At 35.1% G+C, this 27708-nt stretch overlaps 1 protein-coding gene across 8 annotated transcripts in view; it reads right to left on the bottom strand.

Moving 5' to 3' along the window:
- SOX5 (SRY-box transcription factor 5) overlaps positions 1 to 27708 on the bottom strand; it is a 1266595-nt gene that overhangs the window by 206975 nt on the left and 1031912 nt on the right. For all 8 annotated transcript variants that reach the window (XM_020994275.2, XM_078155084.1, XM_078155082.1 and 5 more), the window contains 2 exons: positions 25607 to 25779; positions 19378 to 19446 (listed from right to left, as the gene is read on the bottom strand). In XM_020994275.2, coding sequence (XP_020849934.1) covers positions 19378 to 19446; positions 25607 to 25779 — 242 coding nt within the window. The remainder of the gene's footprint in view (positions 1 to 19377; positions 19447 to 25606; positions 25780 to 27708) is intronic.

Genomic DNA, 27708 nt, shown 5'->3' with positions numbered 1-27708 from the left:
ATATAAAATAAATATACACATCATATATACATACATATACATATGTCTATATGTACAACCATATACATACATCTATTTCTATATATGTATATATCTATAGCTAGCTAGCTAGCTAGCTAGCTATCTATCTATCTATCTATCTATCTATCTATCTATCTTCAAGAAATACTATTTTCAAGTCTGCCTGAATGATATGGTAGGATATAATGGGGATTGGCCATTTTGAAAGACTTTGGGACTCAGCTTCAGCAGAGTGGCCAGAGCTTGGGCACATGACATTGAAGATGATGATTATAACCCCGCAATAATTTTAAAGAGATTAAAATAGCTTAAATATATCAGGACTCAACTTAAAAATTAAATTTAAATTCTTTGTCTTAAACACTCTCCAGAGTCTTTCTCTGGGTGCAAAGGGATCACTGTAAATCAGTAGATGTTGTATAGGAAGATAGTAAAAAAAAATCCCAACAAATTCCAGTATTTTTAACTGCTTTTTAATAATACCAAAAGCCACTAACTGTAGCAGGATACGAAAAATGAAATAACATAAGTATTTTAGGGAATTGACATTGCTTAAGCATCATGAAAAAAATCTTAGTGAAAAAAAATAAGTTCAAGAAAATGTCTTTCATGAAAACATTTTAGTTTCCTTCTGAAGCAGTAATAACCTTACAGATAAGAACCACACTGTCTACTCTAATCTTTATTTGCAGAAAAAGGGATTGGACAAATACACTCACCATCTTAAGGCCTACAGTTTCCTGGGATAGGATAGAATCAGATCTTGGTAGTTTAATCTAAATCAAGCTAAGAGAGTTGTCAAAAAGTTTTTTACAAGCTAAATTTAATCCCTTCTTTTCCTGTGAAAACTCAGATAAGTTTTATTTTTTAAACTAACATTTACAAATGTTTAAACTATTTTTGTTGTTCAGCTATTATTTCAACATGTATTAAACTCTGTAAAGATACTGTGATTTTGTCTATTTTCATGTAAAAACTTCATAAAACACAGGTTTAGTAAATGATCTGAGAGATTTTGCATCTGGCCTTTCACATTTTTAGACACTTTGACTGATTCTGAAAATTAAGGAAAGAAATCCGGTACAAAAACATAGGAAAGAAATATGTATATCCTTCACACATAAAAACTGGAAGATGGAGATGGCGGGATAAGAAGGAGATTCAGAGGAAATAAAGTGATCTTAATTAATATCACTTAGCAGATATAGCCCTGAATAGGACAACAACTGGTTACAGGAGTTCCCTCTCTTCCTTCTTAGTCAAAACTGTTTTATGCCGACACAATATGACAGATTTGTGAAAAGAAGAAAATAAAAAGAGGAACATGGTAGAGAAAGAAATGAGGCAGCTTTCTTTTTATTCTTCACTCTCAATCTTTTCTTTCTCCATTCTCTGGACTCCTCTCCCTCCCTTCATTTCTTCATAATCTCCTCACTGGTCTCCTCTCTCTCTCTCTTTTTCATAATTAACTGTCTTTTTGAAATTTATTTCCACTTCTCATTTGAGAATAGGTAACAGCCTGACTCTGGTCCTAATGATTTAAGTCAGAGAGAATGCTTAGCCAATCAAAGAAACTGAGGACTTGCTGTGCCCCATGCTTATTCCAATTCTACAACCGTGTGATCTGTGCAATGGCCTGCCTAGTTTCTTGAGAGGGGCCAATGAGGATTGGGGTCAGCCATGCCCTTGTAAGCAAGGTGGACTGATTAGCTCAGTGGTATTCTGTCATTATTCTTGCTCTTTTCATAGGCTATATGTGACCACTGAAAGGAAATCATGAAGTACAATGACATTACATGAATATAATTAGAAAACTAAAATATTTAGATAAATCAATACTTAAAAGTTCTCTGATGTACGGTAATCATATATTTAAATTCTGTTAGCATTATATATCACATTAAGGTCTTCATATCAGTCATACAACAAGAATTTATGTTAGCCTATTAAAAAAAGTGTTAGACTTAGAATCAGTAGACCTATGTTCAAGTCCAAATCTCAGCTCTAATACTTAACAGCCATGTGTTCTTCAGCATGACACCATTTATTTCCTCAGCTGTAAGGGGAAAGGAGGACAGCTAGATGGCGTAGATATGGATAGAATGGATAGAATGCCAGGCCTGAAATCAGGAAGACTCATCTGCCTGAGTTCAAATCAGCCCTCAGACATTTACTAGTTAGCTGTGTGATCCTAAGCAAGTCATTTTACCCTATTTGCCTCAGTTTTCTCATCTGTAAAATGAGCTGGAGAAGGGAATGGCAAACCACTCCAGTGTCTTTGCCAAGAAAATCCCAAATGGGGTCAAGAAGAGTCAGATAAGACTGAAACAACTGAAAAGAAAAACAACAAGAGAGGGTAATATCTATACTACCTAACTCACAGGGTTGTAGCAAGAATTATATGAAATAATGTTTGTGAAAGTATTTTGTAACTATAAAGTGTTGCATAAGATTGATCACAAAAGACCATCAATATATGATGATATATAGTTCAATAGGTTGAACTCCAATTTCCTAATGCCTAAGCTATCTCACTATTGTATATTATCTTTGCTTTCCCGAGCCTACAGGGGTTCGTTATTTTAAAGGAACAAGTATTTAGAGAAAAGTAACTGATGGAGAATTTTTTTTTGCATCAAGTTCTTTTCCCTCACATTTCACCTAAAGAGACAGTCTAGAGTCTAAGTATAGTCATGTCAGTGGAATAGTAGTACTTGGGGAAAAAATCAGGGAGTGAGGGGAAACAGAAAGGAGAGAAGCAAAGAAAAAGAAAAGAGAGATGTGAGAAAGTAAAAGATGGTCTTAAAAGAAAAAAAAAGATAATGGACATGTTGATGAAACTATTTGTACACTTTAAGATCATATATGAAACATTTAAATGCCGTAACATTTTTGTCACAAAAGAGGGTTCAATCAAAGTCTTAAGTGATCAACTACAGAAGTTCCTTTCTTCCTGCTCAATTGTATGAAATAAGTATATACCACACAGAATAATGAAAAAGAGAAGGGCTAAATTGAAACTATAGGAATTAGAGAGACAAAGCATTCACTAAATGATAGATTAGCAGTATGATAAGTAAAAATAGAAGAAAAACTATTTTTATAGGGTGAATGTGTACAAGATGGGAAAAATTTCTATCCAATTAAAGTTCAAACCACTCCACTTCCTATATCTTCAGGAATGAGGTGGCACAATGTATTTTAAGTTCTACCATAACATAATTTCATCTATTTTCTTAACCTTTCTAACAATAATTCAACAGAGTCTGACTTCATTCAAATTATGTGAGACTAATGATTTTTTAAAAATTTACTTTTTATAGATGAAGGAAGGGAAAGTAAAAATCCATTGCTGTAGATTTGTTTTTCAGTTGTGTCTGACTCTTCATGACCCTATTTTGGGTTGTTCTGGCAAAGATATTGGAGTGGTTCACCATTTCCTTCTCCAACTCATTTTATAGAGGAGGAGACTGAGGCAAACAAGGTTAAGTGACTTGTCCAGGGTCACCCAGCTAGTAAGTGTCTGAGGCTAGATTTGAAGTCATGAAGATGAGTCTTCCTGACTCCAGTCCCAGCACTCTATTCACTGTGCCACCTAGCTGAGGAACAATAAATTTTTCACAGAGATCACAATGGGGCAATTAGATGCATTTTGTTGAAAGTAAGCAATTGTCTATGTACCATAAGTCATAGAGCAACATTCCTGTGCACTGATAATTTTGTTTCATTTGAATCTGGATAAAATACAAATATTCTTCCTTATCTTTTCTGTGGAAAACCACAGGCCATCTTAAATACTACAGCTATGCTACCTTCACTGCTTCGCATTTATGCAGATGTTTAGAAAGCACTTCCCTCCCAATTCTCTAGACAGGTAACACAAGTTTTAATTAGCCCCACTTTACATATAATGAACTTGGATTCAAAATGGTGATGTGACTTGTCCAAAGTCATATAACTGGAAAGTGGGTGGTATCATGGATTCAAACTTAGGCCTTCTAATTTTATGCCAGGACTGCCAACAGAATGAAAGCTTTCATTTTTGTCTTTCATGTTCCCAGTGACTGGAACATAACAGAAAGTTAATCAATGTCTGTTGCTTGTTTGGATAGTTGCTCCACTACACAAGAAGAGGAAATATGCTATGAAAGAGCTTGCCTCCAAATCAGGAAGCTCTGGATTTTGGTCCTTTCTTTGACCCATCCTAGCTCTGTGACCTTGGGTAAGTCCCCAGATCTCAGGGACCCAGCATTGCTCTCAAATTCCAAGTTGCAGCAAAGGTAACAGATATGCATTAGTAGAGGGAATTTACTCACTGAGATGTCTTTATACTAAAGTCATCACTGTTATAATCCACAAATTTTTTTTTTAAATGCAGATCAAAGAATTTGAAAAACTGATTTTGGCCATATTATTTAAAACTCTTCCATGACAGAATTGAATATAAAAACATTAGGGAATTTTTGGAAAGTCCTTTCTATGAAATACGCACCCAATGAATCAATATAGGTTAAATCCTATTCTAGTGATCTCAAATTTCCTCTGCAATTTCAGAAAAAAGATTCCCCTCCTTTTTATTTGCTTTCTATAAGTGCACTGTTTTAATTGGGTGGGACTCAGCTTATTTTTAACACTCACCTTCATGTAATCAACACTTGCAGAAAAGGAAAATGAGAACTGAGATACTCTTGTAGGATATAAAATACTATATGTCTAACTGGAAGACATTTATTTTATTTAGGTACTACCTGGTGCCCAGGAGTATAAAGTGAATTTATTATGTAATTCATGCCAGCCATCTATAGTAATATATTTTCAAGTTCATATGGTTTAAGTTAAGGATAAGAGCCTATTACAGACCCTCATAGACTATTTCAGTATTCAATTCATTACACAAATTATGACCCTTAATAAGAATGCTTTGTCTTTCAAAGTCTATGCTTAGAATTCTCTCTCTGTACACATATATGTCCATACACATATGTGTACATACATACATACACACATGTATATGTAAATGCACACATACATATATACAAGCCCTTTGATGTATTACTTTATTGTGAATATCTTTCAGGGTTCCAAGTCTGACTGATGTAAGATGTTATTTTGAACATGCCGAAGCATCTAAACGGCTCCAGTCTTTTCTTTTCAGTGTGCATTCCTTGATAAGTGGCAAAGCTTCCCACTTATCAGTCACTCAAAGTGACTGAGGCTGTCAGTTGTGTACAAAGCGCAATCAGTTTGGAAGCAGAGACACCAGCATTTTTCTTCTCAGCTTGAAGCAAACACGTTTTGACTGCTAGTCATTCAATTTTAAATCATCCTCAATTAGGGGCGGATGAAGATATAAAGAAAACACATCCTAAACACCTCTACCAGCCAACAGAAAAATGTTATTGTTATCTCTTGATTCATATTACTGCAGCACCAGCCCTCTTATTCTTCTTCTTTTTCCTTCCTGGCTGTGTGACACTGATGCTCCTGACTACACACTCTCTATCATGAAATGATTATAATGATATATTATGTTAACACTTTTGAACTTGCAACCAATTCTGCTTATACTTTGCTTTGCCCTTCCTTTCATACCATACACTGGCCAGGATTATAATGTATTTTCTAAAAACAAAACTCATTTCATTTTTTTTTAAACTCAGTTCTTCTATTACTAGTGATCCACTTAAAAAAAATCAATGCAAGTATAAAAGGCAGCAGAATAATGGATAAGAAGAGCGGCTAAGTTAGGAAGAGGAAGGCAATAGGGGAGGGAGAAAAGAAATAAAAGGCCTGATCATAGGGGAGAAAGAACTGGTAGCTGACTGAAGAAGGCTGCTGAGCAGTGGGTGTGAGTGAGGGGGTGGAGAGGAGGGATAAAAGTAGAGAGTGAGTGAAAGAGAAGCTGGCATTTGAGAGCTATATTGAGGTTGTAATGGAAAGGGGGGAAAGAAAGAAAGGACTGGCAATAAAAAGACAGAAAAGACACATCAGGAGGAAGGAACAAGAAAGTCAGAAAGACAGACAGATGTGCTCGCACACAGAGGCGTGCAATTCAATTCAATTCTACAAACCTGTACCTATTTTGTATAGTATTTTACTAAGTGCTGGAGGAGAAAACAAAGTTTGGATGAGACACTGGACCCTGCCGTCATGGATCATGCATATAACCAGATGTAAAAAAAATCAAGGATTGGTAGCATGCCAAAGAACCTAAACATAGGGGTCCCACTCGCATTAAAGTATATTTTTTTCCCTTTTTTTCATAGAATGTGAAATGGCTGCAAATTATGGAACCACAATCTCCAAAATAATAAAAATTGTGTGCTGCCCAAAGGGCAGTGGAAAGATGCATGCTGTGTTTAAATAGGCTACACCATATTATCGAGAACAAATTGTGCATGCCTGCAACACCCCCTTTCCTGCATACATATCATAAATGATATCATCAAAAAGATGATAACCAGAAAAGGAGGTGGGCTAGTCATGTAGATAGAACAAGGATAACAGATGGACAGTTTGGATGTAGCATTTATATCCACACAACGTGGAGACCTAGAGAGTCATGTAAGGGAATGTTGGGTGTGGATGCCCTGGGGAAGACTTATGGGAGAACCACACAGGATGAAGGGGTATGAATAGATGACAATCTGCAATGCTGGGAGGGAGTACTCACACTGATGAGATCATAGATTCATTGACGTATTGAAAATTACAAAGTGTTGCCCAAATAAGATTATTAATGTAAATTAGCCATAATTGAGGAGAAAATCTCTGTATGTATAAGCACGCATAAACTTATAACCATAGATATGTACAGATATGTTCTTGTAGAATGCCATAGCTATTTGTTAGTCCCCTGTTTCCATTTTCTTTTTAGGTGCAGCTAGGTAGCACAGTAGATAGTGTTGAGCTTGGAGTGAGGAAGATTTCATATCTTATCTAAAACACTTATTATCTGTGTGACTGTGGGCAAGTCACTAAACTTCTATTTACCTCAGTTTCCTTATCAATAAAAATGAGATAATAATAGCACCTACTTCCAAGTCTATTCTTAGGATTAAATGAGATAATATTTCAGAAGTGTTTTGCAAACTTTAAAGCATTATAAAAGAATTCTAGTTATTGGCTACTATAGATAAAGCAGTGGTTTATTTACCTCATAGGAATTGTAACAACTCTTTTAACTTTTGTTTGCTTTCTTAACAATGCGCACATATATATTTAAAAATCAGCCTGAATCCTAGTGTATGGGTGGATTTCTACCTCCACCCCAATTAATCAATCAACTCACAGCAAATTTGTTTTAATGGAATTTTCCTATATATTCTTCATAGTGTGTGGACAAATCTTCATCAATGTGAATGGAACAGGACTTTTTGACCATTGGGAAAAAAGCAGATGATGCCACAAAGAAAACTATCTTGTGAGTGGTTCAAAATATCAGGTCACATTTCTTGGCCTAAATATTTTAAAGTGATTATTCCAGCTGTGAGTTCAGTCTAACAGTAAAGCAGGCTAAATATTCTAGTTCCACAGTTTGAGCCAAGGCTCTGAGAAGGAATCACTCTTTGGGAGGAGTTTTTTGCTTCTTTCTCCTCCTCTCCTAAACCCCCAATGACGATGTTATGAAGAGAGTATACCGGTAGCAGACAATGCATCCACAGGACAAAACAAGGAAAAATGTGAGCATGCATGGTAGATAGAAGTGGAGGCTATGCACTATGACCCTCCGATCCCAAAAGAGAGGTATAGCATACCTCAGGGGAATTTAGTCAGGACTCTATGAAGGGAGAAAAGACCTTCAAATAATCAGAAGCTGTTAGTTATTTTTTTTGGCACATCTGTTCTCTACATATATGCCTCACTACCATTATATATAAAGTTTGAGCCCACTTTCCCCAGAGACCTTTTGTGTGCATGAGGAGAATGTGTCCCTAGGTTCAGTGAAATATTTTGTGATGACTATCTATATTATACCCCATCAATAAGTCCTTTTCTAAAAGCTAATTGATGGCTGCTGAACAAGTGGAGTACACTGATGGAAACTTATGGGCAATAGCACAGGAATCAACCTCAGGGTTATCCCTGGAACTTCAACTTTCTGGGGAATAAACTGGAAAGGACTGAAGAGCTACCAGATGTAGGTACACTACCAGCACAGAGAAGTTATAACATAAAGTCTAACAATGAAGATAGGAAGATTACGAGAGACTAGAAATTTAAAGTAAACATAGCATCTAGGGGTTGTTTTACAGGAGCAAACAGTCCAAAGCACTTCACTGTGCATCATTCATACAATAAATGGTGTCCATATTGATGACACATAAAAATATCATGATTGTTGTCTTTATTAGAATATGGACACATATTTTAGAATTATTCCCATTTTTGATAGCTAAAATTAAACGTATTTTGTTACCTAAAAGGTAAGCTTCAAATTATATGGAAATTCCCATACGTGAAACACATAATTTCCTGCTGATGTCAAAATAATGAGGGAGTATTATATTTTACACTTTTAGAGCTAAGAGTTGGCAGACATGCACAGAATATTATTAATAAGAGAGCTGTCCCTTCCTTGATTTGAAATAGAAAGGTAAGCTGAAATTTTTAAATTTATTTTTTCAAAATTATAATTCCAATTTAACAGCTAACCCTCCCCCCCCAGTTATCTACTAATATGGTAAGACCAAGCATCTCATTTCTTAGAGATGCTCTAAATTCAATTACTCATTGGTAGTAAGAGAAGTTGAGAAATGGGTGTAGGGAAGAAGACAGTAATTCAGTTTTTGGACTTCCTGACCCATCAACAAACAAATGAACAGGTACCATTCTGTATAAGTAAAGAGAAATCCTCACTGAGAACTGCCTATAACTATGGATACTATGTTTCCATAAAAAAGTCTGTAAAAAAGTTATTCACTGGTCCATTAAATAAATGATTATAATAAATAATTCTAACTGCACAATAATAGAAAAATTATGATTTCCACTAGGATTATGACCCCTACTTGTGAATCCCAGCAAAAAGAACTAGGGCATGGTAAAGGACATTAATATAGCATGCTGATAAAAAGTACTAAATCACCTAGACTGCCACAAGATAGTAGTTACCTATTTTCTTGGTGGTTCCTTAAACTTTCATAATTACCTCAATTATGTGGGAGAATATGTCACCTGTTGTCCTCTTTTATCAAATATATCTGTCAGCATAACATACTGCATGCATATAGCAGGCAGGTAAATATTTCCATGACAAGAGATAATTCTATTTTTTACCCCATTTTCTTGTAATGATGCAGGGTTGAACTATCCCTGAGGAAAGTGAAGAAATTTTGATAATATGAAAATTTCAGCATTCTTTGAGCAAAAGCAAGCTATTCTCTCCCTTTCTCCTTCTCTATTTCATGCTTTGTCCAAAAAGGAAAGGCTAAAAAGTTTGATGATCAATTCCTCATCATTTGACATGACCACTTTCAAGACCTTTTGGAGAATATTGTCAATCTCAAAACCACAAGTAGTTCATTGATGTGAGAGTTGAAGTAAATTTGCAATACTACTCATGATATTTGTCACATTACTACCTATATGTAAATCTATTAGCATTCATTTTTTTTTATTTGTCTGGACTTTGGATATATGACAGAGGAATAGTAGTTTAATTAGCAGAGATATCTCTTTCCTAAAAGACTTCTTGGACTGAATGCCATAGTAACATATACGTACATATACATTGCTTCCCCCCCACGCTCTCCCGATGCTTTAGGAAAATGGGGGTGTGGTGAGAGACAAAAAGTAATTAACTTTCAGTCTGTTCCAAGCCTAGATTATTCCAAATTCATTTTTTCCCTACAAGTTTATCTGAACATGGGTGGGTGGACTCTATTCTCATAACTGACAGTATTTCATCTAAAGAGTTTCTGTGAGAAACAATTGTTTTAACTTTTTGAGACAGCCTCAGTTGTTTGGGAAAAGGTTGCAAAGTCATGGGAAAAACTGTCGTCTGACTGCTTTTTGGGTCCATCTCAGTAAATTCAGTATGCCCATGTTTACAAGTTGCAGAAAAACAGCTGTTCCTGACACATGATGAATTTGGACAAAATGTCCCCAACTCTAAAGCCCATTGAGTATGTCTCTGCAATTTCAGTTTACAAATTGATCATCTTCCTTTAAACCATAGCAGTAAGAAAATGCAATATAAATTGTCAAAAGAAGTAACGTATGTAAAGTGTTTTGCAAACTCTGAAGCACCATCTTAATGCCTGCTGATATAACATACATGTGATATATATTATTTTTACATATATGCACACATTCACTTTAGTAGCAACGAGTAAGACCTAAGACAAGCTTTTAAAATTTGATAAGCTTCGGTTTACTCACTTGTAAAATGAAGAGTTTGGCTAGATAATGTTGAAGGTCACTTATCACTAAAAAACCCTGTGATCCTATGGCTCTACTTTTATTTATATGACTGTATGTACTTGTAAGAGTAGCCCTAGGCAAAAACAAATTGTCTCTGGAACCCTCAACTTTCATTTTTCTGGATTTTTCCCATTCTTATAATACATCCTATGCCTTAAGGTACCCATTACTCTCATGTTATGCTTACTCTTAGGCTATATCCTCTCTCATTTGCAAAATAAGATAGCCTGATAACTCCATTAGTGATTTTAGAATGCAGGACAATTTGGTTGGTATAGGGATTATTTCATTTTTTTGTACAGTTTCCCCAGTACCTAGCACAATGCCTGACACATAATAGTCACTTAAATAATTGTTGGTTGTTTGATTACGATACTTCTGACATATTATCTACCTCTTCCAGGAATATTTTCACTTTAAAGGAAGATGCTTTTGTAAGGTATTAATTAATTTAAAAAAAGGAATTAATCACTAAGAGAAGAAATATTTTTAGGTATGTTAGATATATTTAAGGAGTCTTCTTGGAGCTTCTTAAAACATACCATATAGACTGCCACCTATTTCATGTACTCCTTCAGGCCAGTGCAGCCTAATGAATTTATACAGATATATAGCTATGATATTCATCTTTCTTTTAGAATTGATTTTCAGTCTTTAGACCAAATTTTATATTTATCTTTTAAAATACATTTTTCCTCTAGTGATCTATTTAAAAACATGTAATTGTTCAACTGAACTGAACTGTGTGTGGAGTGCTTCCATCATGTACTCTTAAAATAAGTCCTTGTATCTTTAAGAAATATCTAATACAAATGGAAATTTTACTAAAATGGTCTTTGAAAGGAAGCAGTTATTTTTGGATAAGGATAGTTTTGCTGTTTCACCAATAAATCCACCATTCTTTAAAAAGTTATATATGATTACTGGTTATACTTCCAGAAACATTGACTCAGTTTTTCAATCCCAAGCTTTGAGTAGAATCATTTGATACCTTAGGAAGGGGAAAGTTTCTGGCTATTAAATGCACTGAATTTTAATCAGTCAATAAGTTTATTATTAATTATTATTATTATTCATTATATATAATTAATACTTTATTATTAAAATAAATGTATTAAACACCTACTTTATGCCGGCATTTTGCTAAATGATGGGAACACAAATAATGGCAAAAGATAGCTCCTGGCCTTCAAAAACTCACAATCTAATGGAGAAGATGGCACACAAACAATTGTATACAAACATGCTATAGGAAAAATAGGAAGTAATCAACAGAAAGAAAGCCCTAGAATTAAGAAGGATAGGAAAAGGCTTCCTGTAGAAGGTAAGATTTTAGCTAGGACTTGAAAGAACCCAGGGAAGCCAGGAAACAGAGGTAAGAGGCAGACAATGTTCTAGGCATGGAAAATAGACAGTTAAAATGACTAGAGCCGAGAGATGAGAGTCTTGTTTGAAGAAGAACAATGAGGCCAGTGTCACTGGAATGAAGAGTATGGTAGGGATGAGGCATAAGAATTCAGAAAGGTATGCTTGGGGCGCTATGTTGTAAAGGGCTTTGAATGCCAAATAGAGCCTTTTATATTTAATCACAGGGATGACAGGGAGTCATTGGAGTTTACTAAGTAGTAGGGTGACATGGTTGGATCTTCACTTAAGGAAAATCACTGGTGGCTGAATGGAGGACACAGTGTAATGGGAAGAGACTTGTGGCAGACTAACCATGAAGTTGTTGTAATAGTCTAGGTGTGAGTACATTAGCCTGCATAAGGGTGGTGGCAATATCAGAGGAGAGGAGGAAGGTTTTGAGAGATGTTGCAAAGGTGAAGTTGACAAGTCTTGGTAACAGATTGTTTTGATACAGGAATAAGGGATAATGAGGATTCAAGAAGAATGCTTAGGTTTTGAGCCTAGGGGACTGGGAACATGATTGTTTCCTCAAAACTAATAAGGAAGTCTGGAAGTGGGGAAGGCTTATGGGGAATAACAAGCTCAGTTTTGGACATGTTATGCTTCAGGACATCCAGTTCAAGATGGCTAATAAGTAGTTGGAGATTCAAGGTTTGGAGACAGAAGACATGAGTTCAAATCTTGACTCTCCTATTTGCTACCTGTGTGATCTTGAGCAAGTCTCCTGTCTTCTCTGGCCACAGTTCCTCATCTATGAAATGTATGACTTGGACTGGACAGTCTTGAAGGTCCCTTCCAGCTGTAAATCTATGTTAATGCAATCTTATGACTCTTTTCAGCTGTGGTCTCTTTTCTCCAATTAAAACTCTGCTTCCATTGAAGGGAGAAAGTAAAAGAAAAAGGGAAAAGGTGCCTTAAAGTTGCTTCTATTTAGTACCACATGTGCACATCTAATAATATTATTTCTTTACTTCAAAGGAACAAATTTATACTGGGAATGCTGGTGGTATATTTTATTTCATGTGGCAAATACATCAGTTGGCATTCAAATAGCTAATGCAGCTTTCTTCTACATGTCGAAGTGCTACCTTGGTTGTAAGGTATTTGTATTTTATATTTCTAACTCCTCAAATAGACAAAGCTATTTTGGAATCTTTTTTGTATGTGCATGTGCGTGTGTGCATGTGTGTGTGTGTGTGTGTGTGTGTGTGTGTGTGTGTGTGTGTGTATTGTTTGGGTTAGTGGAGTTAAAAAATGTTTCCATTGTGCCACATTTGAAGAAAGAAATCATAAATCAGCAGGTCAGTCAACTTAAAAAAAAAACTTCACCTTTAAGTTATGCTTTTCAAAGTAATATTCAATGGATTTCTTTCTGCATAATAATTTATCAAGAATTACTGAAACTGTAATGAGCTCAGAGAAATCTGACTGAAATAAAATGAATCCTTTGTAATAAATAGATCCAGCTCATGACTACAACCTAAATCATTCAATTGTACACAAGTGAAGCTGCAAGTATTTCTTGGTAGGACTAATACCTATTCACATTAAAAAAAAGTCAAGAGTAGTTGGCTTAAAAATTGAAAAGAACAACTTTGAATGATTCTGCTGAAAATACTAGAGCACTGGATTAGACATCAAGGGATATGTGTTTCCATTCTACTGCTGATAGGCTGAATGACCTTGGGAAAATAAAAAACTCCAACCAAACAGACAAAAAACCCCAACCTCCTTGAGGTTCAGAACCATTAGGCTCTGAATTAAGAAGACTAGATTAAGTAATCTCTAAGAATGCTTTCAGCTCTAAAATTCAACGAAACTAAAAAACTGAACCCAAGATCCTTGGTATACAAAAGATCTTTGGATCTTGCTTTATGGTTTCCTTCCTGCACCAAGTGAACATTCCATAATAAATATCTCATCATAAGTGAAGTGGAAAGAAGAGGTTTTTCTCCCTATATTAATTCACACACACACAATTTCCCCCCTAACTGCAGAGTTGGAAGGAACCTATCTAACCTTCACCTAAAAAAAAAAAAAAGGAATTCCCCCGCTGAGAATACTGAACAGTGCTCATATAGCTTCTACTTGAAGAACTCCAATGAGGAAGAACATTCACCGTATCAGAAATCCTCCTGTCATATCACTGCTCATCTCTTACACTGCCTCTCTTGGAATCCTAACATCTGCCAACATACCTCCCACTCATATGCTCCTAGAGGAAATTGCACAACCAAACTGACTAAATATAGTACAAATTATTGTTATCTAATCTTAATTTGGCCCTCACTGTAGCAAGGTAATTCTTTATTTCTCCTTAATTGATTCCTTTTCCTACTCCCCCCAGAAGCTTTTCCAATCCCTCTCTGATGCTTTTTACTCCTTGCCTCACACACTCAGCTAAATAATTCTCCTCTTACTTTACTAAGAAAATTTAGTCTATTCAGAATGAGCTCTTTTCCTCTTCCTCTTTATCTCAAAATACCTTGACATTATACCCCACTGTCTCATCACTTCCTTCAGGCTCTGATAATAAGGAGATCCTCTTCCTTATAAAGGTCAATTCCTCTACAGGCATCTTTGATCCCATTCCCTTTAATCTTCTCCAGCAAAACTGCCCACTCTTTCCTCTCCTTTCTCTTAATTTTTAATCCCTTTCTATTTTCTAGTCTCTTTTCTGATATCTTCAAACATATTTGAGCCTCTACCATTCTTAAAAACAAACAAAAAACCCTTCACCAGATCCTACTATCTGTCTGCTCAAGCTACTGTCCTGTATCTCTCTTTCCTTTTCTCAGATTGCTAGGGGTGGAAAAAAAACCCCAACTTACCTATATTTCCTCCTTTTCCTCTCCTTTCAACTGTTTGTAATCTGGTTTCTTTCTTCATTTAACTAGAACTGCTTCCTCCAAGTTATCAATGATCTCTTAATGGCCAATTCTGATTTTTTTTCTTATTCTTTATCTTTCTCTACCTCTCTACTACATTTAACATTGTTGACCAGCATCTTGTCTCAGATAATCTCTGTTCTCAGGGTTTTCATGGCAATATTGCCTCCCCATTCTCTTTTTTACCTGTCTGACTGCTCTTCCATTTTCTTTGCAGGTTCATCATATGTATTGTGCTCCCAGTTGTATGTACATACTAAGTAACTTAAGGTTCTGTGCAGAGCCCTCTTTTCTTCTCTCTCTGTGACCTTATATTATGGTTGCCTTCTGCTAAAAATCCCACATCTGTTTCTTACAAACCAAACCATGCCTCTACCATTATATTCTTGTCAAGTTGTTTTTTTAAACTGAAGTGAAAGATTTTACTTTAATTTCTGTTAAATTTTCTCTTACTATATTCAGCCCAGTGTTATAATGAAGACTGCTTTAAAGCATCAAGAGTTCTACTTTTACACAGAATTAAAACCAAGCTAAGATTTCTGGTGTATCCTCATGCTACTTTTTCCTTTGGAGAATGAGACACAATATTATTCCTAATTCTCAACTTTGAATGCCCAAAGGAAAATATAGGATTTACTCATCATTTGAAACTTTAAGTGACCAAAGAGTGATTCTTATTTAACACATTCATATTTAAAATATCTAAGATAAAGAGGGTATGTATGTGATATTTGTATAAACTAACACATACATATTTATATATTTATTCCACTAATAAATTCTTCTTTTCAGATGGGAGCTGACCTTCCAAAATCAATCTACATATAAAGGATCATATAAGAGAACAAGAAAAATGTTTATAACCTTCACCTTTCTTTTTATATAAACATCCATTAAGCCAGAAAGCTTTCCTTGGATTTAATTTGTGAAAATTCCTTTGTATCACCTATCAAGAGAAAAATCACATTTTCAAAGAAAACTAGCACTTATTTGTTATGACTTTGGACTTTATAATATGTATACATACATATAGACAGATATAAATCAGTTTATTATTATTATAGAGGCTAGGAATCATAAAGATAATTATAGAATACTCATGTTTTTAAGGAGTAGGGCAATGAAAAGATTTATCCATTACTATGCATTCATAGTGGCTAATGTTAAAAAGAAACAGCATATTTCAAAGCAAAAATTAATGAAAGCAATGTTAGCTAACCATTGTTCCAATTTAATTCAATAAAAATACAGCAAGCATTATATAGTTGCTCTAATTACTTTTTAAAATATAATTTTGGTTATTTGTAAGTTAGTAGCCACTATTAGAACAATATTTGATATAAATTCAATTTAATGTCCACCATTTAAGATATAATTTATCTTCTTAACCCAATGGAAAAGGAATTAGGGAATTTTTTTTAAAGCAAAAGGTATTATGTAGAAATCTGAGTTCTCTACACTTTCACTATGTGGGCCTACACATGTGACCAATTATCATCAATACTTCCCAGAATTTCTTAGACAGCTTTTTACTAAAGTAAATTATTTTAAATATTCTATCAATTTATAAATTATCCACTTGTCTTCCTCAATTATTTTCAAAATTATAGGAGGTAGAAAGGATTTTGCACAAGCACAGGTGAACATTCCACATTTCCAAGTCATTGCTTGTAGTAGTTTCTTGAGTTTTATTTTTTTTAAATACTATTTTTTTTCCAATTACATCTAAAGATAGTTTTCAACATTCATTTTTTATAAGATTCTGAGTTTCAAATTTTTTCTTCCTCCTTCCTTCCCAAGATGGCAAACAATTAGTAGTTGAAATTTCCCAAGTACCAGTGAACAATAAAAGAATGTTTCAATGCCACTCTTCCTAAAATGAGTTAGATTTTCTCGCTAGTCTGGTTATTTTTTCCTCATATACTTTCCCCGAATTCTAGCAGCTGCTACCTAGTCTTTGGCTTGAGTTAGAGTAGCAAAAAATTCTTTTATAGGTGAGGGAACTGAGGAAGACAGATGTTAAGAGACTTGCCCAGGGTCAAAGAGCTAGTAAGATGCACTCTAGGCAGGATTTGAACTCTGGCCTTCCTAACTCCAGCTCCACCATTTTATCCACCCAGTGGCCATAAATGTTGTTGCTATTACTGTTGTTTAAAACTACACCAAAGCATAGACACAGAAATTATCCACAAACTATAGGCCAGTGAGCTTGACTTTGAATCCTGGCAAAGTTCTAGAAAGTATTATTTTAAAAAGGATGGCTACTGAATATATAGAAAAGGAAGTACTGATCAGAGACTTCGTATCTTTATCAAGGATAGGTCATGTGAGAGAAAACACATTTTACTTTTTGGACACAATTTTTCTTACATATAGTTTAGAGAACGCTATAGAGGTGATTTACCTTTATTTAGGAAAAGTATTGGCAAAGTCACACAACTATTCTTGTAAACAAGATGTAGACTATGGGATATATGATAGTACAGTTAGATTAATTCAGAATTAGATGAATGGCTTAACTCAAAAAAGTAGTCGTTATTGGTACAATGTAAGATATTGATGTCACATTTACCAAATTTGTAGACCTAACAAGGCTAGGAAATATAGAGCGCGTGTTGGATGATAGAACAGATTTAACTATGATCTGTAATGCATATGACTTCAAGTTGTACATGTTCAGTAGTAGTCCCTTTCCTGAACACCTATTAGACATTTTCAATTGAATGCCCCATAGGTATCTCAAAAGTAATATTTCAAAATAGAAATAATTTTCTTTATCCATGGGAGCATAGACTTAGATCAAGAAGGTACCTTAGGGATCATAAATCACCAATCAACAGGTCAGTCAACTTTAAAAAAAAAGCTTCACTTTTAAGTTATGCTTTTCAAAGTAATATTCAATGGATTTCTTTCTGCATGATAATTTATTAAGAATTGCTGAAACTCTAATGAGCTCTGGAAAACTGAGAAAAATATGGAGAAACTGAGACCCAGATAGGTGGATGGCTTGCCCAAGGTCATATAGGAAACAAGTGTCAGAACTGAAATTCAGCCATAGTTCTGACTCCAATCTATTATTCTTTGCAGATTACCATGCTGCATCACTGTACATCTCTTTGGGTGGTTTGGATGACCTATGCCTTATACAGCCCCTCATCTCTGTTCTCCTGGATGACTGTGATCTCCTCTGAATTAATTTGTCTTCCTACAACCTATCCCAACTCAAGCCATCCATCCATACAACCATCAAAATTATTTTCCTAAAGCACAAGTCTGGACATGTTAGTCCACAACTCAATAAATACCCACCTTTAGTACCAAATATATATAAACTTTTCTGGTTTTCATCTAAAGCCCTTCACAACCTGGCCCCAACCTACCCTTCTAATCTTTTTTACACATCAGTCCCCTTCATGAACACTACTGTCCGGCCAAATTAGTCTTCTTACTGTTTCTCATACATGGTGCTCTATTTCCCATTTCTATGCCTTTTCTTTTTGTGCCCACTATCTCATATACCTAGTACCTTTCCCCCAAAATTATCTTGTGATACCTAATTTTGAGATGACTCATTTTGTATCTATTTTATATATCCCTATATATGTATATGTTGTCTCCCCTGGATAAACTGTAAACTCTGCAAGGGTAGTGACTCTTCTATTTTTGGATTTATAGTACCTGCCACAAGGTAAACACTTAAAAAATTCTTGTTGATTCATTTATTGGTAGATAAACTTAAGAGTGTCCAAACAGGGTGACTAGAGTGGAGAAGGACCTGTAGGTCATATCAGATAAGAATAGTTGAAGAAACGGAGAATGTTGACTGGACAGGAGAAGGGTATGTGACAGCTGTTTCTGAAAGGTGTATTACATGGATAAGAGATTAGATCTGTTCTGCTGGGGGCTCAGAGGGCAGAAGAAGCAAATTAAAAAGAGGAAAAAATTTAGGTCTGATACAGGGATAATATGAACTATCTGAAAATCTAATGGGCTACTTTAGAAGTAAGTGCTCTGTTATCCTGCATTAAAGTCTTCAAGCAAAAGCTGGATGGTCATGGGTCAGATATGACATGGAAGGGATGTTGTTCAGGTTCAGATTATATTAGATGACCTCTGAGGGCCTTTTAAACTTTAGAATTCTTGATGGTCAACAATCCTGTGCTATCATTCCCCAATGATGGTCAAATTTTTCAAAACTGGGAATTTTTTTTCTGTCTCCTACCATTGTATTGAATATCACTTTAGCTATCACAATGCTATTTCTTTTGGATAATTGACCGTACTGTTTAAAAGCAGATCTACTCTTAGTTCAAGTTTCTTTGCTTACTGTATTCTTTTGCTTTTGCCTTTTAGGCATATTTTTAACATAACTTAAGAGAATGCCTTTAATCAGTTTTACTTAGTAATCTTCTCACATCACTGAAATAAAGAAATGTGGCCCTCTCAATTTGCCACAATTCATCCATACAACAGAACCATGGAGGCCAGAATGCAGGAACCCTTGCAAGGCATTAGAACAACATCTGGTGAGTCAGGGTATAAGTTGTCATTCTGAGGGTAAGTCCAATTGAATAACATAGACCCGCAAAGCAGAGTAATCATAGAAACAGGAGGAACATGTGGGATGGTCTCTGACCTGGATCTGTTGTTGAAGCAGATTGATTTTGTGTTGCTGCTGTAGAAGCTGCTGCTGCTGTCTTGCAATCTGTGAAGAAATTGCACATGAAAACTTAAAAAAAAACCCTTAGGTTTCTTATTTTAAAAAATATTATCATTTTTTAAAGTCAGAGTCTCCCTATTTTGTCCACAATGGAAGTTCAGTGGCCTCTCATTGCCTAGTACCATGGCTGATTGGCAGGGAAGCTTTTATCTGCTCTTTTTCAGACCTGAGCCAATTGCTACTCCTTAGGGAGCCTGGTGGCCCCTTATTCTCAAGGGTTCACCTTATCGAAGTTGGACTTACAGTGGACACACAATCAGTTGTAGCCCTACTGCAATTCAGAATTTCCAAAGTCAAGCAATCCACCAATATCAGCCTCTCTAGTAGCTGGGATTACAGGTGTGTGCCACCACATCTAGTTTATGCCTTAGTTTCTGACAAGAACTGGTAGTGTTCCACTCTGTAAAAGTCCTACTTGACCTTGATTTAAATGATATAAATAGTGTGAATGACTACCTAAACTGTCAGGTTTTGTAAGTAATGTCAGGGTTTGGAAGTCTTGGGGACGGTTAATGTTTATGTAGCCCAAAATAAGTGAAGCCTAGGATACTACTATGATAAACTATTCAGGAAAAATGGTATTGCAGTGTGAATAGACTTCAAGACATATGTAATGTCCTTGAGGTCAGGAGCATGTCTTATTTATCTTTTAGTTCTTCAGAAGCCTAATACAATAGCTCAATAAATGCTATTGAATGAACAAAATTACTCTTTCTCAGTGCAAGAAGCAGGGATTGCCATTAACACCAGCCAGGCCTTTCTTGGCAAGAAAGAACACTGTACTTTACAACAGGAAATAGGAAAAAGCTACACAAAAAGAATACAATTATGTTTCACTAAGGAATAGTAGTGAGCATATGATCTGAAATATCTTTCTACATGAGATAGGTAGCAGGAATGAAAATTAGGAACAAAGACTACCTTATCCTTAAGAGGATATGGTATTTTTAACAATAAAATTTATTTTTTTTAAATAAGCCAGCATTCATTCACATGGCATTTTTAAATTTTGCTAATCAGTTTGTTTGTAATATTAAATATCAAATTATGGAGGCAATATGTAGTAATAGATAAAGATCCAGCCTTACAGCCAGAAAAACCTCAGTTGACCTCTCACCTCTTACGCGTATTGTGGCAATGCAACTTTGGGCAAGTCATTTAACTTTTCACTGTTGTAGGCAACTCTTTAAGGCTATAAGTTTCCTGAGAAGTTAACTTCCATTGCTAAAGGAAGGTTCCACACCTAGAAACTTCCTATATCAATGAAATCATAGGTCCATTCTTTATACAGGTTTTTTAAAGCTAAATGTTTATCCTCAATATGACCAAATAAACTCAGAAACTCTTTTCATTTAAATTAGTAATATTGACTTTCAATTGATTAATTTCAATATGTAAAATATGATAACTTTAAATACTCATCATGAGTTTTTATCTTTTTTTCCCCTTCCCTCTACCCCTTCTCTTTAACTCTGGTAAGGGATATGATCAATTTTTTTTTTCTGTTTGTTTGTTTTTCACTCATCATTCCATACCTATCCCAAGAAAAAAAGGAAATTTGGTCTCTGAAATTTATTTGGTACCATACTTGGTCATTATAATTCAGTGACCTTTAGTTTGATTTCATTATTTCCCTTTTTGTTGCTGTAGTCAAAGCACAGTCTAGAATACACAGTTAGCAGCTCAATATCTTCTTTCCTACCCGTCCCCCTCCACAGTTGCCATCAGTTTAGGACTAAACACCCTCTGAACGGAACACTCCCACTTTGTTAATCTCCTCAATTCCTTCATTACATTGTAGCCACACAGAAATAGGCTATATAAAAATGCCGATGAATTTTTATTCATTTACTCTGTGTCTTGCCACTTTATAGAAGTCATTAATTGTATCAATTAGGTTCTTTAATTTTCTGTGGTTTTCTAAATAGATAGTGTCATCTGCAAATAATGATGGTTTTGTCTTTTCTTTGCTGATACTTAATCTTTAATCTATTTTTTATTTAACTGCTATCATTAGCATTTCTAAAATGATGTAAAATAATCATAAGGAGAGTGGGGCATTCTTGCTTTACTCTTATTTTTTGACAAATCTTCTAGTGATTCTCCATGGCAAATAATGCTACCTTGACATTTGATTCTCTCTCTCTCTCTCTCTCTCTCTCTCTCTCTCTCTCTCTCTCTCTCTCTCTCTCTCTCTCTCTCTCCCTCCCTCCCTCCCTCCCTCCCTTTCTTCCTGTCTCTCTGTCTCTCTCTGTCTCTTTTCTCTCTCTTTCTCTCTCTCTCTCTTAAACTTATACATTTTACAATTGACTTTTAATAATAATTAGCATTTACATAGTGCCTACTATATACTAAGGCTAGGCACTGTGTTAACCTCTTTACAAATATTACCTCATTTAATCCTTACAACAACCCCTGAGAGGCGGGGAGTTGGTATTATTATCTTCATTTTACATTTGGAGAAACTAAGGCAAATAAATCATATAGCTGTTAAGTATCTGAGCCCAGATTTGAACTCATTTCTTTGTACTATAGGTCCAGCATTTCATCTACCAGGCCATGTAGCTGCCTCTTATTTTAAAAATAATATACTATTCATGTTTATCTCTCTTGACACTGTGGAATTCCTTTTGTTTGATACCACGATTGTAACTTCTCTCAATTACTCAATTTTGAATCATCTGAAATTCAAATGGATCTCTTAGATCACTGATTTTGGAGTTCAATCCAATGACAAGCATTACAACCCACCCATATCTTCCCATCCTGTGTTATTATTCTTTATCACGTTCTCCCATTCTCACCAAATGCTAGAGATATTTCTCAGTTTCTCTTAATATTGTGAGGGTCCTAGTGGACTGAGTTGGATATCCACCTGCCATGCATCACTCTTGCTACATGACAAGTCCATCTCTTCCTATCATACACATCTTTTATGATCCTTCTGTTCTTCAAAATTCTTTATTGGTTCTAAGTTGCAGCTTGCCCATATCCATCATGTATTTTTCCATTGCCTTCTGTATGACATTAATCTTCAATTCTTCCTGTACTGCTATATTTCATATAACAATGATAAACTATTGTTATTAAAAATATGAACCTTTGTTTCCCTGGGAAGTTTGTGGTGATTTAAGGAGCTTTTTAAATATCTAAGGGTAATATGGTATGATCTTCTCCTCTTTTTCAACTAAGGGCACAACTGGTTGTCCATATTTATTGAATGCTTTAGATATACAAACTGATGAACAAATTTTATAAGTTTTCAATTCAAATACAAGTCAGAATCTGGGCAATGGTTATGTTCACTTATATTGCCTTTCTTGTATGGAAGGTCAGGTCAAATTCTGGTGAATTATCTTTTTAAAGTGGCTCTTCCAATGCTCCAGGGTTTGGGACAACCATTTCAGTCTCATACACAAAAAGAATGACCTGAAGATTCTCACGATTTTTCAAAGCATGCCTATTCAATGTATACTTCAGAGGTATCAGACTTACTGCCCACTGGCCTTGGAGTTCCACAAAATTCAGATTAAAGTGTAACCAGGAAATGCTTAATAAAATAAGTGTAACTATAATAGAATATAGGTAATGTGAATTTGTGGTTTTCTAAATCAATATGTGGTGGGGAGCCATTTCTATTTGAGTATGACACAACTGGTGTAAACTATACTGCATCTCCTTCAGCACAAGGGCAAACACCTTTGGTGAGAATACATTTTTATTGAATATTTTTCCTGATGTTTATGGTCAGACCATCATTGAACAGGGTTATTCCTGTTAAGTATTTCAGGGAATCTTAAATGATTTTGATGTATTAATAGGAAACTTTGGAAAATGACCTTTAACAAAGAATTTTATTCCGCTGAATCAATGATTTTCCATAATAAACAAACACAATGGGATATTCCTTTCTGCATCTTTAAGTCAATTGTGAAATGGTAAAGATATGATTTTGTTAGTGAAAGCCTTATTGTTACCTACAAATAACCTTGCTAAGAATTCACTTCACTTGTGTATTGTTGATTTTCATAGATATTTTATATCACTGGGAGAGGAGTCATAGAGGTCAGCTGTTTTTGCAAACCTTTTTTTGGTAATAATAAGGACCAGGATTTGTTCTACACCTTGGTATCTTCTCCATTTGATACTTTGCAGCTCTTACAATTGTGAAATATCTTTTAGTGCTCTCACAATTATGTCTTTTCCAACACAAATCTAATCTCAATATAATATACATATGGATATGTATAAATTATATATACTGCACAGCAGCTTTTTACATTTTTATTCTTTTTAGTGCCATTTCTTTTTCCTTTATAAAAGTATTTGGACTGTGATGTTTAGAATCAAATGTAGTGTTTCAACTATCCTTAATGATGAAAACTGTTTGCTTTGACAATATTTACATATATTTTCCATTCTTTCTACTTCTTTTCCAGTCTCATTTTCATCATCATGATGTTTTGTTGTTGTTTATCCTTATTCTTGATGTGTCTTTGTTTATAGTCTTATTTCTTGTATATAGCAAAAAATAATTTCTTTTAAAAATCCATTCTGCCATGTTCATGTTATTGGTTTGTTTAGGACATTTACTTTTAAGATTATGACTGTTAGGTTTGTGTTTTCCTCTATTTGATTTAAACTCTCTTCCTCACTAAAAATGCAGTTCACTTAATTATTGCTTAATTTCTTATATTTTTCTAAAACTGTTTTATAGTTCTTTTATTTCTTTAATGTGCTTATTATTCATTTTATTCTTTCCATTAGTATTTCTTCAATCCTGTCCATTTATGCTTTGACTCTTATTTTGAGAGGAATTCTACCCCTTAAGTTATTTACATTGCAGATATACATTGTTGACTTGTAGGTTTCCTTGGTTTACCACTCATTTTTCTGATGCACAGTGAGAGCAGTAAAAGATGAGCTGCTGTGGTAAGTAGGGAGAATTTGGTACCATAATGGGGTTGAGTATAGATTAATTACTATCTCTGGTCTGGTTGGTAGTGGAAGCATGAAATTTACTCAGGGTTTTTTTTTTCAGAGAACAAAGAGGAAAGAAGGATTTTCTAGCAGTCTAGTAGGAACTGCTGATGGGTTTTTTTTTAAAGCCTTGGCTAAAAGGCTTATTTGCAATTATGGGGGCTGAGAGGGTGAGTCCTTGCCACTTTTGGCAAAGGTGGGGCATGATGGGACAAGAATTTCTGAGGTTTTGGTCCTACAGGGAAGATGAGGGTAGAAGTGATCCCTCATGTCCTATTCATATTCTGGGATATAAGCAAGCAGTTTTGAGGATCTCAGTGGAGCTTCCTCAGTGTAGTAAGTATATGGGAGAGTCTGGAAAAGTCAGAAGGTTTAGAAACTGAGCTTACCCCCAGTTCTGTGTTAGGAAGTCTGCCCTCCAAGGTGAGGTCTATGCAGGGGTCTTTGGGAGAAGCTCAGGTACATCTAAGCTGCAGCAGGGGATGAAGTGAATTTCCAATTATGTTTTATTACTGATGAAGTAGCTGCTGGATGATCTGACTCCTTGGTGAAAGAGACAGAGAGGAAGGAGAGAGAGAGAGACAGAGACAGAGAGACACAGAGAGACACAGAGAGACAGAGACAGAGAGACAAAGAGAAACAGAGAGAGAGAGAGAGAGAGAGGAAGAGAGAAAGAGAGACAGAGAGAGACAGACAGAGACAGAAAGAGTTCGCTCCCTCCTGGATCTTCAAGATTGTTCCAGACCAACAGAGAACATCACCTTCTACCCTGCCAAAGCAACTCTGGAATCCTTCACATGTTATGTTTGCCAAGTCTGGAACGAAATCCTCAAGGTATGGCAGCAAGAGAGCTAAGCGTGAGGGGATAAGGAAAAGCTCTGTTGTGCATCAAAGCAGTCATTGGTGCTCTGTAGAAGTCATTGCCACAATTTTTACCCTCTGTGCCACAAGGGAAAGAAAAAAGTAGAATAATCTTCCTAGGAAATATTTAATTATTAGTCCAGTCTTTTCCTCATGTCTGGTGGGGAGGGGGGTGTGTGTGTGTTGGGAAAGCACCATCAGTCATTACATCCCAAAAGGCCATTCTTTATCTAAAACCAGAAGGACAAATTTGAATGACTGACTTTTCAACTTAGACCAGACTATCTGTACAAGTTTCACTCACCTGTTCTTGCTGCTGCTTGGCTAGTTCCATTTGCTGGCGCTGTTTCTCAATTTGGGAGGCAGCCAGCTTCTTCTGTTCATCATGAGCTGCCAGCAGCTGCTCTCGCAAACTGGTCAATTGATTGATCATACCCATGAGCTGCCTCTCTTTCTCAGCAAGGCTTTCTGGAGTTCCTAGTAAGTGTATGACCAAAAACCAAAACAAAACAAACAAAGAAAAAAAAAAACAAAAAAAAAGGTGGAGGGAGAAATGAGAAAATGGTATTCGTCAATGACCATGAATCTGCAAGCAAGAGAAATTTCCCAATTCCAAAAGCTTTTTAACATCCATTTACATATGCACATCTCCCAACTTTATCTTAGAAGATTTTTATCAAATACAATAAAAAAATAATATTTGTCATTTTAAAAATACCCCCCCAATTAAAAATTTGTTGTTTTATCAAAACAAGTAAGTTTCACTACCAATTTCACTTTATAGGATTTACTGCCTGGTCGTATCATCTAATTGGTATATATATTACATTATCTGAATTCCTGCTGTGTAGAGTGAGATCTGATTAGTGTGAATAATGAATACTGCAAAGTGGACATATTGTAGTTGAATTCATATTATTCAAAGTTATAATTATGTAAATCGATCTCAACCCAACAGAAACATGCAGTACAAATACAATGAATGCAAGCACTTCATAGGACTGTTTACACTAATTAGTACCTAACTGAAATATATATTACATGCTGTCTCCCTCATTAGACTGCAAACTCCTTGAGGGTAGGGACTGTTCTTGCCTTTTTTTGCATGTGTCACCAGCACTTGGTACAGTGCCTGGTACATAGGAGGTATTTAATAAATGTTTATTGACTGCCTTAAGTTACTGCTTGTGGCTGGGTCTGGAATACTCAAAATAGGGAATTTATCTCCAGAAAGATATCACCTTATTGTTATACATACATTCTAGTCGGATGTTTAGATGGGGAGTTTAGAAAAAATATAACACAGTTCCTTTCCTGAAGGAGATTATAATTAGTCAAACAAATAAAGTATAAACCTATGAAAAGTTAAGTTAAATAAAAATGAAAATAACAATTTGGGGTATTATCATAAAAAATCACATTCTCCTTTATAAGACTATCTCTTTGAAGAGGTAAGACTCAAGAGAAGCCTATAAAATGAGAGATAGCTAAATCTTGGACCTATTAGGCAGAAGCTAGTTTAATGCTTTTTCTAGAAATATATATTACATATATATATATATATATATTACATATATATATATATACATATATATATGTATACACACACACATACATGTATATATATATATGCAAAAATGTTCTCTATAGTTAGAGATAAGAGGATTTGAAGGAAAAAATGGAACTTGGCTAGAGTACTTGAATATATTCAACACATTTAAATTACATAAATATATATTTTTGATCAGTGCATTAAGATACCCGTTGGGTGTACAGGAAATGCGAAAATTTCATTGACAGCCAAAATAGTATCACATTTAAAAGTTCTGTTAAACCTCACCAGATAGACAAGATCCCTATGGTAAAGTACTAGCAGTAGGAGAGAAAATACTTTTTAATTATAATTTTCACTTCAAATGTAAGACACTAAGCACTATTTTAATAATGCATTTGCCACCTGTACATGTAATTAGATAGAAGGGCCTGTTATAACCCAGTCACCCTTCCACACCCCATTTCATTCCTTCCTGTCTATTTATGCTGAAAAAAGCATGTGCCTTTCTCAAAATCTACAGCTATAGTTGGTGGCTTATAACTTTTACTTGCCCATTAAGCATTAGAATAAAGTCATCAAATTATTTTACATATGCCAGTAAATGAACACTAAGGAAAGACCAATGTATGATTATAATCTTATAGAGGGTAGATGGCATATATCTTTGTATTTCGAGATCCCATCATGGGGTGGAATTTAGGCTCTAAATTCAGTAAACATTAAGTGCCTACTAGGGGTCAGACATAATAGTAGGTACTCAGTAAAGGTGTTCACTGATTATTTATCAGGCAGTAAAATTGCTATTATTTGTATTCATAGCAAAGTAGAATTGATTCAATCACAGTGGCAAT

This window comes from Phascolarctos cinereus, unplaced genomic scaffold (genome assembly GCF_003287225.1).
Source record: "Phascolarctos cinereus isolate Bilbo 61053 unplaced genomic scaffold, phaCin_HiC Scaffold_1;HRSCAF=81, whole genome shotgun sequence".
NCBI lineage: Eukaryota > Metazoa > Chordata > Mammalia > Diprotodontia > Phascolarctidae > Phascolarctos > Phascolarctos cinereus.
Note: the sequence above shows the minus strand (reverse complement) of the source record. Positions and strands in the feature narration are given on the sequence as shown.